The sequence below is a fragment of the Salmo salar genome, chromosome ssa13, assembly GCF_905237065.1.
Source record: "Salmo salar chromosome ssa13, Ssal_v3.1, whole genome shotgun sequence".
In the NCBI taxonomy this organism is placed as follows: domain Eukaryota; kingdom Metazoa; phylum Chordata; class Actinopteri; order Salmoniformes; family Salmonidae; genus Salmo; species Salmo salar.
Window position 1 is genome coordinate 10,581,051 of NC_059454.1, and position 17,498 is coordinate 10,598,548.

Here is a 17,498-nt window from a genome sequence, read left to right on the forward strand (position 1 = left end):
TGAAGTGATGGCTTCTGGGTAATTGCGGTGGGGAGGATTATGTATTTAAGCCGACGGGACGTAATGGTAACTTTGTAGGAGACAGAGAGCTGTCATATAAGAGTATCTTTGTAGGAGACAGAGATGTGGAGAGAGAGAGCGGGGGAGACCGAGAGAGAGAGATGGAACAGAGGGGTGGAGAGAGAGAGAGAGAGAGAGTGAACAGAGAGGTGAGAGAGAGGGGAGGGAGAGAGAGGTGGAACAGAGAGGTGAAGAGAAAAAGAGAGGTGGAACAGTGAGATAGGGGGAGGGAAAAGGAGAGAGAGAGGTAGAACAGAGAGGTGGAGAGGGAGATTGAGAGAGAGAGAGAAACCTTCCCCAATTTTTGGAACCAAGAACTGATCACCCCAATCCACAAAAGTAGAGAAAAATTTGACCCCAATAACTACCGTGGGATATGCGTCAACAGCAACCATGGAAAATCTTCTGCATTATCATTAACAGCAGACTCGTACATTTCCTCAGTGAAAACATTGTACTGAGCAATTTTCAAATTGGCTTTTTACCAAATTACTGTACAACAGACCACGTATTCACCTTGCACACCCTAATTGACAAACAAACAAACCAAAACAAAGGCAAAGTCTTCTCATGCTTTGTTGATTTCAAAAAGCTTTTGACTCAATTTGCCATGAAGGTCTGCTTTACAAATTGATGAAAAGTGGTGTTGGGGAAAAACATACCACATTATTAAATCCATGTACACAAACAACAAGTGTGCGGTTAAAATTGGCAAAAAAAACACATTCCTTTCCACAGGGCCGTGAGGTGAGTCAGGGATGCAACTTAAGCCCCACCCTCTTCAACATATATATATATATATATCAAGTAAATGGTGAGGGCACTGTCTGCAGCACCCACCCTCAACCAACTAGAATCTGAAGTCAAATGTGTGCTGTTTGCTGATGATCTGGTGCTTCTGTCACTAACCAAGGAGGGCACGAGCAGCACCTAGATCTTCTGCACAGATTCTGTCAGACCTGGGCCCTGGGATCTGGCAGAAAATACTTGAATCAGTTATAGAACGCATTGACCTTTATGGTTGTGAGGTCTGGGGTCTACTCACCAACCAAGAATAAAAAAAATGGGACAAATACCAAATTGAGACTCTGCAGAAATATTATTAATGTGTGTAACCGATGTGAAATGGCTAGTTAGTTAGCGGTGGTGCGCGCTAATAGCATTTCAATCGGGTGACGTCACTCGCTCTGAGACCTGAAGTAGTTGTTCCCCTTGCTCTGCAAGGGCCGTGGCTTTTGTGGCACGATGGTTAACGATGCTTCGTGGGGTGTCAGTTGTTGATGTGTACAGAGGGTCCCTGGTTCAAGCCCAGGTTGGGGTGAGGAGAGGGACGGAAGCTAAACTGTTACATTGATGCTGTTGACCCGGATAACTGGTTGCTGCGGAAAAGAAGGAGGTCAAAAGGGGGGTGAGTGTAACCGATGTAAAATGGCTAGTTAGTTAGCGGTGGTGCACGCTAACAGTAAAAAATAATAATAATGCACGAGGAGCAGAATTAGGCCGATACCCGCTAATTATCAAAATCCAGAAAAGAGCTCTTAAATTCTACAACCACCTAAAATGAAGCGATTCCCAAACATTCCATAGCAAAGCCATCACCTACAGAGAGATGAACCTGAAGAAGAGTCCTCTAAGCAAGCTGGTCCTGGGGCTCTTTTCACAAACACAAACAGACCCCACAGAGCCCCAGGACAGCAACACAATTAGACCCAACCAAATCATGAGAAAGCAAAAAGATAATTACTTGACACATTGGAAAGAATCAACAAAAAAACTGAGCAAACTAGAATGCTATTTTGCCCTAAACAGAGAGTACACAGTGGCAGAATACCTGACCACTGTCACTGACCCAAACTTAAAGAAAGCTTTGACTATGTACAGACTCGGTGAGCATGGCCTTGCTATTGAGAAAGTCCGCCGTAGGCAGACCTGGCTCTCAAGAGAAGACAGGCTATGTGCACACTACCCACAAAATGAGGTGGAAACTGAGCTGCACTTCCTAACCTCCTGCTAAATGTATGACCATATTAGAGACACATATTTCACTCAGATGACATAGACCCATAAAGAATTAGAAAACAGACAACTTTGATAAACTCCCATATTTATTGGATGAAATACCACAGTGTGCAATCACAGCAGCAAGATTTGTGACCTGTTGCCATAAGAAAAGGGCAACTAGGGAAGAACAAAAACCATAAATACAACCCATATTTACATTTATTTTCCCCTTTGTACTTTAACTATTTGCACATAATATGACATTTGAAATGTCTTTATTCTTTTGGAACTTTTGTGAGTGTAATGTTTACTGTAAAATAATATATTGTTTGTTTCTCTTTTTTTATTATGTATTTGACTTGCTTTGGCAATGTAAACATGTGTTTCCCATGCCAATAAAGCCCTTAAATTGAAATTAAATTGAGAGGTGGAACAGAGAGATGGAGAGAGATATTGAGTCAGAGATAGGGGTGGAGAAAGAGATTGAGAGAGAGAGAGAAAGAAAGAAAGAAAGAAAGAAAGAAAGAAAGAAAGAAAGAAAGAAAGAAAGAAAGAAAGAAAGAAAGAAAGAAAGAAAGAAAGAAAGAAAGAAAGAAAGAAAGAGATGGAGAGAGATAGAGAGGGGGGGTGGAGAAAGAGCTGAGAGATAGAGCCAGACAGAGAAAGAGAGAGAGAGAGAGAGAGAGACAGACAGAGAAAGAAAGAGAGAGAAAGAGATGAGAAACTGAGCTGCACTTCCTAATCTCCTGCCAACTGTATGACCATATTAGAGACACATATTTCCCTCAGATTACACAGATCCACAAGGAATTTAAAAACAAACCCAATTTTGATAAACTCCCATATCTACTGGGTTAAATACCACAGTGTGCCATCAAAGCAGCAATATTTGTGATCTGGTGCCACAAGAAAAGGGCAACCAGTGAAGAACAAACAACATTGTAAAAAAAGATTACAACCCATATTTATGTTTATTTATTTCACTTTTGTTTATTATCTACTTCACTTGCTTTGGCAATGTTAACATATGTTTCCCATGCATATAAAGCCTTTGAATTGAATTGAATTGAATTGAATTGAGAGAGAGAGCGAGAAAGAGAGGTAGAACAGAGAGGTGGAGAGAGAGAGAGAGAGTGAGAGAGAGAGAGAGATTGAGAGAGAGAGAGAGAGAGAGAGAGAGAGAGAGAGGTGGAACAGACAGGTGGAGAGAGAGAGAGAAAGAGAGAGAGAGAGAGATTGAGAGAGAGAGAGAGAGAGCGAGAGAGAGAGATTGAGAGAGAGATAGAACAGAGAGGTAGAGAGAGAGAGAGAGAGAAGTGGAACAGACAGGTGAAGAAAGAGGTGGAAAGCTGTAAGTAGAAGTACGTAGCGGAGTCAGGTGTTTCTCAAAATGCATATTACCGTGTTCTGACCATGCCAATTGGAGCAGAGGAGGGTCGGAGGATCAAACGGAGCACGCAGTCCAAGTCAAACGGAGCACGCAGGGCACTTCTCGAATGCATACTCCATTTGTACATATTTTGAAGCATGCATCAAAGAAATATGATGCAACCACATAAATAAATTACTCAACATTTCTTGAAGTGAATGGCGGACATTATTGAGAGAAAATACACTCCGACTTCAGAATGAAATGCTGCCCATTCACATCTCATGTGTTACTTGGCTCCAATATTTTATGTTGATACGTTAATACATACTATGTTAATTTCGGCATGTTCTACTGCCTACATACTGTAGATTGTAAGTCCAAAATAGTCAATAATGCTAACTGGCTAGCTAGTACTGTTTGCTTTTAATTTATTTAACTCGGCAAGCCAATTAAGAACAAATTCTTATTTACAATGACGGCCTACCCCGGCCAAACCCTCCCCTAACCCGGACAACGCTGGGCCAATTGTGCTTTGTCCTTATGGGACTCCCGATCACAGCAAGTTGTGATAGAGCCCAGGGTCGAACCAGGGTCTATAGTGACACTAGCACTGCGATGTAGTTCCTTAGACAGTTGCACCGCTACGGAGCCCTGCTAGCTAGCTAGATACCCACCAAGAATTGACATCTATCTTTCATAATATTAGATTTAAGTCATTTTTGCCTGTTAAACTATCTGGTTAGCTACATTATTACGATTCACATATAGCTAGCTGATAGTTATAAAGTAAAAACATTTTGCTTTGTGTATATGTTGTTTTGGTCTCTATTGTTGCCATTGTCCTGGCTGGAAGAAGGTTCCGTGAATGGGTAGAAGCAGGGTAATACAGGAGGGGGAATGGGAGTGCTTCTCAAATGGAATGTTTTGTACATTGTCCTCACTCTTGTCCTCACAAGAACGTACTCAAGAGAACATCGTCGGCACATAAGGGTTTGGAGCGACGGTTGGATGTGTATTGAGAAACACCCAGAGTGGGGAGACAGAGTGGTTGTTTAGCTAGTCAAGGTGGGCAACACTAGCTCAACATAATTATAAAATGAAACACCAGGAAACAGTTCTCTAATATCAATCTTCTTCTCTCTGTTTTTTCTTCCAGAACCCAGATTCACTTCACGGTGGCCATTGATTTCACTGCATCCAATGGTGAGGGCTGGTACTTTTCTACTACACTCCACTCTTACCAATTTATGACACTACTCTTTTGTAAAAGACTGGGTTACATTGTGGTTTCACCAAACACAAAGTCTATAATGAAACATGCAATTCCAATGCAATCCCATTTACAAAGCTATTGAAAATCACACTACAATACTATTACTGTGTTAGCTTTACTGACTGTGTTAGCTTTTCAGACTGTGTTAGCTTTTCGGACTGTGTTAGTTTTACTGACTGTGTTAGCTCTACTGACTGCGTTAGCTCTACTGACTGCGTTAGCTTTACTGACTGCGTTAGCTTTACTGACTGCGTTAGCTTTTCTCACTGCGTTAGCTTTTCTCACTGCGTTAGCTTTACTGACTGCGTTAGCTCTACTGACTGCGTTAGCTTTACTGACTGCGTTAGCTTTACTGACTGCGTTAGCTTTACTGACTGCGTTAGCTTTACTGACTGCGTTAGCTTTACTGACTGCTTTAGCTCTACTGACTGCGTAAGCTCTACTGACTGCGTTAGCTTTACTGACTGCGTTAGATTTTCTGACTGCGTTAGATTTTCTGACTGCGTTAGCTTTACTGACTGCGTTAGCTTTACTGACTGCGTTAGCTCTACTGACTGTGTTAGCTTTACTGAATTAAGACTGAGTTTCCATGTTGCTGGTCTTGGATGTCTCACTGTGAGAGTCTTCAGTCCAGTATGTTGCATCACTCACCTCTAACCTCTGACCCTCCCTAGGTAACCCGTCCCAGTCCACCTCTCTACACTACATGAACCCGTACCAGATGAATGCATACGCCATGGCCCTGAAGGCTGTAGGAGAGATCATTCAGGACTATGACAGTGATAAGATGTTCCCTGCTCTGGGTTTCGGAGCCAAGCTGCCCCCTGATGGACAAGTCTCCCATGAGTTCCCCTTGGTAACTATCTATCATCATCATATGACTGCACACACAAACACCCAACCCCCCCCCACACACACACATTCGCACACACACACAACGGACACAGCTGGGTGTTATCTGATGTCCAATGAGTTCCCCCCAGTTAATTATCCTGTAACACCTACGGAACACCTACGTGAGAATGCTAGTCATTGACTACAGCTCATCGTTCAACACCATAGTGCCCTCAAAGCTCATCACTTTAGCTAGGGACCCTGGGACTAAACACCTCCCTCTGCAACTGGATCCTGGACTTCCTGACAGGCCGCCCCCAGGTGGTAAGGTTAGGTAACAACACATGATTCTCAACACGGGGGCCTCTCAGGGCTACATACAGGGGGTACAGGTACAGTCAATGTGAAGGGGCACAGGTTAGTTGAGGTAATTGTAATATGTACATGTAGGTAGAGGTAAAGTGACTATGCATAGATAATAAACAGAGTAGCAGCAGCATAAAAATTAGGTGGGGGGGGGGGGGGGGTCAATGCATATAGTCCGGATAGCCATTTGATTAGCTGTTCAGCAGTCTTATGGCTTGGGGGTAGAAACTGTTGAAAAGCCTTTTGGACCTAGACGTGTCGCTCCGCTACCGTTTGCTGTGCGGTAGCAGAGAGAACAGTCTATGACTAGGGTGGCTGGAGTCTTTGACCATTTTTAGGGCCTTCCTCTGACACCGCCTCGTATAGAGTTCCTGGATGGCAGGAAGCTTGGCCCCAGGGATGTACTGGGCCATACGCACTACCCTCTGTAGTGCCTTGCGTTTGGAGGCCGAGCAGTTGCCATACCAGGCGGTGTTACAACCAGTAGTGTTGGAGTCGTGCTTGACTATGCAGTCATGGGTGAACAGGAGTACAGGAGGGGACTGAGCACGCACCTCTGAGGGGCCCCCGTGTTGAGGATCAGCGTGACAGATGTGTTGTTACCTACCTTTACCACCTGGGGGGCGGCCCGTCAGGAAGTCCAGGATCCAGTTGCAGAGGGAGGTGTTTAGTCCCAGGGTCCTTCGCTTAGTGATGAGCTTTGAGGGCACTATGGTGTTGAACGCTGAGCTGTAGTCAATGAATAGCATTCTCATGTAGGTGTTCCTCTTGTCCAGGTGGAAAAGGACAGTGTGGAGTGCAATAGAGATTGTGTCATATGTGGATTTGTTGGGGCAGTATGCAAATTGGTGAGGGTCTAAGGTTTCTGGTATAATGCTGTTGATGTGAGCCATGACCAACATTTCAAAGCACTTCATGGCTACAGATGTGAGTGCTATGTGTTGGTAGTCATTTAGGCAGGTTACCTTGGTGTTCTTGGGCACAGGGACTATGGTGGTCTGCTGGAAACATGTAGGTATTACAGACTCGGTCAGGGAGAGGTTGAACATGTCAGTGAAGACACTTGCCAGTTGGTCTGCGCATGCTCTGAGTACATGTCCTGGTAACCCGTCTGGCCCTGTGGCCTTTTGAATGTTAACCTGTTTAAAGGTCTTGCTCACATCGTGAACAGCTGGTGCTCTCATGCATGCTTCAGTTTTGCTTGCCTCAATGCGAGCATAAAAGTAATTTAGCTCATCTGGTAGGCTCATGTCACTGGGCAGCTCGCAGCTTTGCTTCCCTTTGTAGTCCGTAATAGTTTGCAAGCCCTGCCACATCCGACGAGCATCGGAACTGGTGTAGTACGATTCAATCTTAGTCCTTTATTGACACTTTGCCTGTTTGATGGTTTGTCTGAGGGCATAGCGGGATTTCTTATAGGTGTCCAGGTTAGAGTCCCACTCCTTGAAAGTGGGAGCTCTACCCTTTAGCACAGTGAGGATGTTGCCTGTAATCCATGGCTTCTGGTTGGGGTATGTACGTACAGTCACTGTGGGGATGACATCATCGATGCACTTATTGATGAAGCCAGTGACTGATGTGGTGTACTACTCAATGCCATTGCAAGAATCCTGGAACATATTCCGGTATATGCTAGCAAAACAGTCCTGTAGCTTAGCATCTGCGTCATTTGACCACTTTCGTATTGAGCGAGTCACTAGTACTTCCCGCTTTAGTTTTTTATTGTATGCTGGAATCAGGAGGATAGAGTTATGGTCATATTTGCCAAATGTAGAGCAAGGGAGAGCTTTGTGCGCGTATCTGTGTGTGGAGTAAAGGTGGTCTAGAGTTTATTTTCCTCTGGTTGCACATGTAACATGCTGGTAGAAATAGGATAAAACGGATTTAGGTTTCCCTGCATTAAAGTCCCTGGCCACTAGGAACGCCGCCTCTGGATGAGCAAATGTGTTGTTTGCTTGTGGCCTTATACAGCTCGTTGAGTGCGGCCTTAGTGCCAGCATCGGTTTGCAGGGGTAAATAGACATTTAATTTAACCTTTAACTAGGCAAGTCAGTTAAGAACAGAACAAATTATTCTTTAGAATGACGGCCTACCCCGGCCAAACCCTAACCCGGACGACGCTGGGCCAACTGTGCACCGCCTGGAATCGATCTAGGGTCTGTAGTGACGCCTCTAGAAGTGAGATGCATTGCCTTAGACTGCTGCACCGCTGGGGAGCCTAAAATTAATGAAAAGCATTCTTGGTAAACCGTGTGGTCTTTAGCTTAAAATTACATACTCTACCTCAGCCGAGCAAAACCTCGAGACTTCCTTAATATTTGATTTTGTGCACCAGCTGTTATTTACAGATAGACACAGACCGCCACCCCTTGTCTTACTGGAGGTAGCTGTTCTATCTTGCCGATGGACCGAAAACCCAGCCAGCATTATCTTATCCATGTCGTCGTTGTCACGCGGGTCGTATAAAGGGGACCAAGGCGCAGCGTGTAGAGTGCTCATTCTTACTTATTTATTTTAAGAGAACACTTAAACAAAGAAAAAAACTAACGACAGCAAACAGTTCCGTAAGGTTCACAGACTATACGGAAAGCAAACACCCACAAAACCCAAGAAAAACAGGATGCCTAAGTATGGCTTCCAATCAGAGACAACGAAAGACACCTGCCTCTGATTGGAAACCGTACTCGGCCACACATGGAAAATGAAACATAGAAACAGAAAACTAGAACAAATCCCCTAGAAACAAACCAACCCCAAAACATCCAAAACAACCACCCTGCCACGCCCTGACCATTCTACTATGGCAAAATGACCCTTCTCACTGGTCAGGACGTGGCAGTCGTTCAGCCACGACTCGGTGAAACATAAGATATTACAGTTTTAATGTCCAAGTGGTAGGTTAGTCTTGATCGGAGCTCATCCATTTTTTTATCCAATGATTGCACGTTGGCTGATGGAAGAGGCGGATTACCCACTCGCCGTCAGATCATTACGAGGCACCCCTACCTACATCTCCGATATCTCCGTCTCTTCTTCATGAGAATGACAGGGATTTGGGCCTTTTCCGGTGTCTGAAGTAAACCATTCGCGTCTGACTCGTTAAAGAAATGTTTTTCATCCATGTGAGTAATCGCTCTCCTGATATCCAGGAGCTCTTTTCGGTCACAAGAGACGGTGGCAGAAACAGTGGCAGAAACATTATTTACGAAATAAGTTACAAACAATGCAAAAAAACATAGACAATAGCCCAATTGGTTAGGAGCTCGGCAGCCATCTCCTCCGGCGCAATGCTACAAACATATTTTGTTTGAATATGTGTGTGTGTGTGTGTGTCTGTGTGTGTGTGTGTGTGTGTGTGTGTGTGTGTGTGTGTGTGTGTGTGTGTGTGTGTGTGTGTGTGTGTGTGTGTGTGTGTGTGTGTGTGTGTGTGTGTGTGACAGAGACAGTGGGGACACAGAGAAGACAGAGAGTGTGTGAACATGTGTGTTCCAATGACAGATATGAGCATGCATAAATTAAAACACAGGCTTAATTTAAACCTTTTATAGTGCAAATTAGCTTCTGTAAGCCTTAAGGATTCTTAAATCAATTAGTCTTAAATCAGCCAGTTAATGTGGATGGTGGTGAGCAGCCCATCGGCAGGGTATCCACCATCTCACCCTTCTTTCTGATTAAGATTATTCACACATCTGACAATATGATGAAAACCAACCAACCAGCATGCTTTCAAAGGTTTCTATTCTCATTTGCTGTACAGTGAACGTAGAATGATGTTGGTTTTAGGTTGGAGGCTTATAAAAATCACTATCTATAGAGATTAAAGCCTGTCGCATGCTTCCCAGTCGAAACAGTTTGTGCATATATTAATGAAAGAATTTTGTGAAGTTTTTATTCATTTTGGTGTTCGGCAGGTTATTTTCTTCGGCTGTTTGCGCACAATTTTTTTTTCTTGAGGCAAGTCGAAATTCGGTATCCGAAGTCTATGCTCCTTCGTTGGTGATTGATCAACAGTAGGGGTGGGAATTGTGAACAGGATTCTTCAATGATGTGCTTGCTGTTGTAACCGATGTGAAATGGCTAGTTAGTTAGCGGTGGTGCGCGCTAATAGCGTTTCAATCGGTGACGTCACTCGCTCTGAGACTTGAAGTAGGGTTGCCCCTTGCGTTGCAAGGGCCGCGGCTTTTGTGGCGCGATGGGTAACGATGCTTCGTGGGGTGTCAGTTGTTGATGTGTGCAAGGGTCCCTGGTTCGAGCCCAGGTTGGGGCGAAGAGAGGGACGGAACCTACACTGTCATTCAACGAGAGAGAGGAGAGAGTGCAGCAGCTAGTCCCTTCTTTCTGCAGTAGACTACTAGTTTTCATGGACATTTTTTCACTTGAGAAGTACTGCCCTGAAACTTTACATTTTTTATATATATATATACTATTTTTGTTCCTTTATTATTTCCCGCAAAACCTACCACCCCTCCCCTAATTGGAGTAAACTAATGAACAACAACACTTAGGCTTCCACTTCCAGCTTATACATACAGCTTTTACATTTTACGGACACAATCTATTTTAAATAGTTATATTTTGTTTGTTTTTAGTCCTGGCTTTCCTCTATTTCTGATGTCCATCAAATTTGATTTCTATTTGCTATATATTTTTAACTGTGCTATTTCACAACATTTCTTAACCTAAATACATTTTACAGACACAGTATATTTTACATTTGTTATCTTGCTGTTATTCGTCCCACCCTTCAGCTCCATTCAACCCCTCCCATCTATCTCTTAACCCCGTCCATATTGGATTTTATTTACCATACATTTTTAAACTGTGCTGTGATGCTTCAAAAATGTTCTGAACCTTTCTATTCTCGTAGTTTCTACAGATTGTAAATTGAATATAAATATTTTAGCTAAAAGTATTATAATATTAATGATCGATTGACTATGACTTTTCAAATCACCCAGTATTGTTATCTGCAGCGTTAGCTCCAGGTAAATTTTGCAATTCAAAATAAATGATCTAATGAATCTGCCTCCTCGCAGCAGAATCTGCAGCGCTGTGAAGGTTGTGTCCCCATATCTATAACATTCTATTGGTTGCAAGAATTTTGTATAATAATTTAAATTGAAAAGTTCTAAGTTTTGAATCCGACGTTGTTTTGCGTGTCAATTCATAAACCAGATACCATGGAGTCAGTACATCAAAAATCTCTTCCCAACTATTTTACAATCTATATGGTCCTTAAATGAAACTGGTATATATTTTTATTTATCATAATTTTCTTTAACTAGTTTTGGTCTTTAATGCAGGTCCGACAGACAAGTTCCTTACTTTTTCCCTCTTCCATTTTTGCAGTAACGCTGCAATTAGTTGGTTGTAATTTTTGGTAGAGCAGACATTTACATATATTTGTGTTGGCTGCATGTGTGACATAACTCCACCAGTCCTATTTATGATATTATTTACAAAGATTATACTTTTTTTTTAAATAAAAAAACGACGTTTTTTTTAATCAATTTGTATATTTGAGTTTAACCACACTATTTGTTGAATTATTTGTTCTGTATTTTCTGATGGATTAAACTGAAATTGCAATCAACTTTCTATGGTTTGTTTAAAAAAATTACGATATTTTGTAGATAGTTTCGTTTTCAAATAATCTAATAGAGGGAAAAAGGCCCTTCTTGAACATGGGGTGAGACATTCTTACTAATTTGCTAGAGAACCAGTTCGGATTATTGTTATTATTATTATTATTATTGATGACGGATCACCAGCTCAAGCTGAACCTCGGCAAGACGGAGCTGCTCTTCCTCCCGGGGAAGGACTGCCCGTTCCATGATCCATGTTCCATGATCTCGCCATCACGGTTGACAACTCCCTTGTGTCCTTCTCCCAGAGTGCTAAGAACCTTGGCGTGATCCTGGACAACACCCTGTCGTTCTCCACTAACATCAAGGCGGTGACCCGATCCTGTAGGTTCATGCTCTACAACATTCGCAGAGTACGACCCTGCCTCACACAGGAAGCGGCGCAGGTCCTAATCCAGGCACTTGTCATCTCCCGTCTGGATTACTGCAACTCGCTGTTGGCTGGGCTCCCTGCCTGTGCCATTAAACCCCTACAACTCATCCAGAACGCCGCAGCCCGTCTGGTGTTCAACCTTCCCAAGTTTTCTCACGTCACCCCGCTCCTCCGCTCTCTCCACTGGCTTCCAGTTGAAGCTCGCATCCGCTACAAGACCATGGTGATTGCCTACGGAGCTGTGAAGGGAACGGCACCTCCATACCTTCAGGCTCTGATCAGGCCCTACACCCAAACAAGGGCACTGCGTTCATCCACCACTGGCCTGCTGGCCCCCCCTACCTCTGAGGAAGCACAGTTCCCGCTCAGCCCAGTCAAAACTGTTCGCTGCTCTGGCACCCCAATGGTGGAACAAGCTCCCTCACGACGCCAGGACAGCGGAGTCAATCACCACCTTCCGGAGACACCTGAAACCCCACCTCTTTAAGGAATACCTAGGATAGGATAAAGTAATCCTTCTAACCCCCCCCTTAAAAGATTTAGATGCACTATTGTAAAGTGGTTGTTCCACTGGATATCATAAGGTGAATGCACCATTTTGTAAGTCGCTCTGGATAAGAGCGTCTGCTAAATGACTTAAATGTAATGTAATGGATTAAAGTATAACTTTTGTATGACTGAAGCCTTTAGTGAGAGGTCTAATGCTTAAATATTTTATCATTTTTGCCCTCCAAATTCATATTCATTATATAAATAGGCCCTTTTAATTTTGTCTGGCTTGCCATTCCAAATAAAATGTAATATTTTTTGCTCATATAATAAAAAAACAACTGGTTGCTAGGTGTAGGCCAAACCATAAGCAAATAGGTAAACTGTGATATGACTAAAGAGTTAATCAGGGTGATTTTTCCACAAATAGACAAGATCTTGCTACCATGGAAAGGAACCTATCTATTTTTGCTAACTTTTTATTAAAATGTATTTAAGTGAGATCATTTCTTTCTTTCGGGATATGTATACCGAGTATGTTAGACCATTTTATTATTAAACTACACGGTTATGTAAATTTTTTATTTTTTAGTGATCCAATATGTAAAATAGTACAATAGTATCATAATTTGGTTTTAATCCAGAGAGGTTAGAAAAAGTATCTAGCTCCTCTCTGAGGCTGTGGAGGGATTCTAATTGTGGATTTAAAAGAAAACATGAATCATCAGCGTACAATGACAACTTTGTTTTTAAGCCCCAACATCTTAGTTATATGTAAAATTGTGCCACTCCTGAGTAAAAATGTCAAAATTAATTTCAGATTTCTTGATTTATCTTAGATTAATTAATTCAGACTAATTTGAGGAAGTGTTACTAGCGATGTTGTTGCTACGGTGGCTTAAGAGGGACAAAAAACAGTAATATTTTTTTTCTCATTTTACAAGCGAGGTCTTTAGGGAGTATGCGAGCAGAGACGTTCGCTTTGCCTAGCCGAATTCTGCTAGGAGCAAACCGAACCGATGTATGCGTACGCCTTTACACTCACATTCCCTCACTATATTATCCTGGTTATATCTCAGAAATGAACCATTCAAAATTCAGGTAACATGTTTGTATTTTCTCCTTCACAGAATGGCAACATTGAGAACCCCTACTGCAACGGAATGGAGGGGATTCTTGAAGCATACCATCAGAGTCTAAAGACTGTACAACTCTACGGACCAACCAACTTTGCTCCGGTCGTCAACCACGTAGCAAAGTGAGTCATTGAATAAAATATGCTAATCCTAATCTAGAGAATACCATTGCTGGTGTTTAAAATAATACTGAGATAAAGGACCAACTCTTTGGTCCTAAGCTGCTGTATGTAAAAATATTGTGTGCTTTAGCTTCAGAAAGTATTCATAAACCTTGATTTATTCCACATTTTATTGTGTTACAGCCTGAATTAAAAATTGATTAAATTGTTTTTTTTTTCTCAACCATCTACTCACAATAACCCATAATGACAAAGTGAAAAAAATATATATTTAAATTGTAAATGTATTGAAAATGAAATACAGAAATATCACATTTACATAAGTATTCACACCCCTGAGTCAGTACATGTTAGAATCATCTTTGGCAGTGATTAAAGCTGTAATTCATTCTGGTTAAATCTCTTTGCACACCTGGATTGTACAATACTTGCACATTATTATTATCTAAATTCTTCAAGCTCTGTCAAGTTGGTGGTTGTTCATTGCTAGACAGCCATTTTCAAGTCTTTCCATAGATTTTCAAGTCGATTTAAGTCGAAACTGTATCTAGGCCACTCAGGAATATTCAATGTTGTTATGGTAAGCAACTCCAGTGTATATTTGGCCTTGAATTGTAGGTTATTGTCCTGCTGAAAGGTGCATTTGTCTCCCAGTGTCTGTTGGAAGCAGACTGAACCAGGTTTTCCTCTAGGATTTTGCCTGTGCTTAACTCTATTCCATTTATTTTCATCAACAACAAAAAAACTACCCAGTTCTTGCCAATGACACACATACCCATAGCATGCTGCAGCCACCACTCTGTAAATGTTTTAAAGTCACCCTTTCCCTTCATGGTGAATTCCCTGAGCGGTTTCCTTCCTCACCGGCAACGCCTGTATCTTTGTAGTGACTGGGTGTATTGATACACCATCCAAAGTGTAATTAATAACTTCACCATGCTCAAAGGCAGGGCTTCTTAAACTTTTTCAGCCTGGGACCCAATTTATAAATTCTGTCTTTCCTGGGACCTAAGCTTATGAAAACATGCAACTATATATAGATATCGGTACATTTCATTGTACTTATGCCAATGAACAAATGCAACATAGACAAATAACACTACCCATATATATATATATATATATATATATATATATATATATATATATACACACCACCATTCAACAGTTTGGGGTCACTTACAAAAGTCCTTGTTTTTGAAAGAAAAGCAAAAGTGTTATGGACAGACAAATCTAAGTTTGAGTTGTTCGGATCACAAAGAAGAACATTCATGAAACGCAGAAAAAATGGAAAGATGCTGGAGGAGTGCTTGACGCCATCTGTCAAGCATGGTGGAGGCAATATGATGGTCTGGGGGTGCTTTGGTGGTGATAAAGTGGGAGATTTGTACAGGGTAAAAGGGATCTTGAAGAAGGAAGGCTATCACTCAATTTTGCAACACCATGCCATACCCTGTGGACAGTGCTTAGTTGGAGCCAATTTCCTCCTGCAACATGACAATAACCCAAAGCACAGCTCCAAACTATGCATTAACTATTTAGGGAAGAAGCAATCAGCTGGTATTCTGTCTATAATGGAGTGGCCAGCACAGGCACCGGATCTCAACCCTACTGAGCTGTTGTGGGAGCAGCTTGACCGTATGGTACGCAAGAAGTGCCCATCAGCCCATCCAACATGTGGCAGGTGCTTCAGGAAGCATGGAGTGAAATCTCTTCAGATTACCTCAACAAATTGACAACTAGAATGCAAGGCTGTAATTGCTGCAAATGGAGGATTCTTTGACGAAAGCAAAGTTTGAGGGACACAATTAAAAATAAAAAATCTTTATTTTTAACCTTCTGAACATCTTGACTATGTTTCCTATTCATTTTGCAACTCGTTTCATGTATGTTTGCATGGAAAACAAGGACATTTCTAGTGACCCCAAACTTTTGAACGGTAGTGTATGTATATATATATATATATATTGGAATTCTGAACTGATTGATCACATCACACAGATGTCTAACAGAACACACACACAGGCTCAGTGTTTGATAGTGCAACCTTAAGTAACAGTACAGATGAAAAATTATCAGGCCTACTGTACATCTTACTGTAGAAATGATCAGGCCTACTGTACATCTTACTATAGAAATGATCAGGCCTACTGTACATCTTACTGTAGAAATGATCAGGCCTACTGTACATCTTACTGTAGAAATGATCAGGCCTACTGTACATCTTACTATAGAAATGATCAGGCCTACTGTACATCTTACTGTAGAAATGATCAGGCCTACTGTACATCTTACTGTAGAAATGATCAGGTCTACTGTACATCTTACTGTAGAAATGATCAGGCCTACTGTACATCTTACTGTAGAAATTATCAGGACTACTGTACATCTTACTGATGAGATTATTGTTGAAAAAAAGTCTAGGTTGGAACTGTTGCTGTTAAAATACAATAAATAAAAACGTTTTATTCTGAACTGGAATAAACTGATTGATCACATCACACAGATGTAGACCAGAAAACACACAGTCCTAATGAGAGGTGTGTGACTGGTTGAAGTTTTCAACAAGCAGGTCTATTCTGGGCTCAGTTAGTGACAGCGCAACACTGGTCATGCTCAGCACTGAGTCTGTTTCTTTACTTGTTTCTAAAGTATGCCAGAGTTGAGTACCCTCACTGCCATGGGTACAGTGCCTTATGGAAAGTACTCAGACCTCCTGACATTTTCCACATTTTGTTACGAAACAGACTCATTCTAAAATGGATTAAATAAATAAAAATCCTCAGCAATCTACACACAATACCACAGAGCTTGAGAGGATTTGCAGAGAATGGGAGAAACTCCCCAAATACAGGTGTGCCAAGCTTGGAGCGTCGTACCCAAGAAGACTCAAGCCTGTAATCCCTCCAAAAGATGCTTCAAAAGAGTACTGAGTAAAGGGTCTGAATACTTATGTGAATGTGATATTTCCGTTTTTTTTATTTTTATAAATTAGCAAAAAATTCTAAACCTGTTTTTGCTTTGCCATTATTGGCTATTGTGTGCAGATTGATGAGGGGAAAAAACAATGTAATTAATTTGGTGAATAAGGCTGTAACCTAACAAAATGTGGAAAAAGTCAAGGGGTCTGAATACTTTCCGAAGGCACCGTATGAGGTGCCAAACTGGATCAGAACATCTACTGCTTTCTCAGCTAGGCAGGAGACCGCTTCCTGCTGTAGATGAGCAACCCAGATCTGAGTGAGTGTGTTTGTCTTTAAAATAATCTTGCGTCAATCAGTGTATTCCAGTTCAGAATACAAATTATTTATTGTATTTTAACAGCAACAGGCTAGATAGCTTGCTTTAGCTAACGTTAGCTAATAGCTGTGTATAAGTGGATTGTTTAAAAGATAAACTCACATCTACTACTATGAGAGATGGTATTCCCTTATTTCTGCTTATTACCTATTAGAAAATGACTAAAATGCCTTGCCAGCTGACTTACTCTTCCACTGTCGAATAATTGTTTCCTGGACAACCATTTATGCAGAACTCCACCAATCAGGCCTTTATGGTCGAGTGGCCAGACAGAAGCCACTCCTCAGTAATTGGCACATGACAGCCTGCTTGGAGTTTTCCAGAAGGCACCTAAAGGATTCTCAGACCACGAGAAACAAGATTCTCTGGTCTGATGAAACCAAGATTGAACTCTTTGACCTGAATGCCAAGCCTCACATCTGGAGGAAACCTGGCACCATACCTATGGTAAAGCATGGTGGTGGCAGCATCATGTTGTGGGGATGTTTTTCAGCGGCAGGGACTGGTAGACTAGTCAGAATTGAGGG

At 41.9% G+C, this 17,498-nt stretch overlaps 1 protein-coding gene across 2 annotated transcripts in view; it reads left to right on the plus strand.

Annotated features, from left to right (window-relative positions):
• The window catches only part of LOC106566415 (copine-5), a 250,283-nt gene that overhangs the window by 211,968 nt on the left and 20,817 nt on the right, over positions 1–17,498 (plus strand). For both annotated transcript variants that reach the window (XM_045692916.1, XM_045692915.1), the window contains 3 exons: positions 4,590–4,636; positions 5,381–5,562; positions 13,544–13,671. In XM_045692916.1, coding sequence (XP_045548872.1) covers positions 4,590–4,636; positions 5,381–5,562; positions 13,544–13,671 — 357 coding nt within the window. The remainder of the gene's footprint in view (positions 1–4,589; positions 4,637–5,380; positions 5,563–13,543; positions 13,672–17,498) is intronic.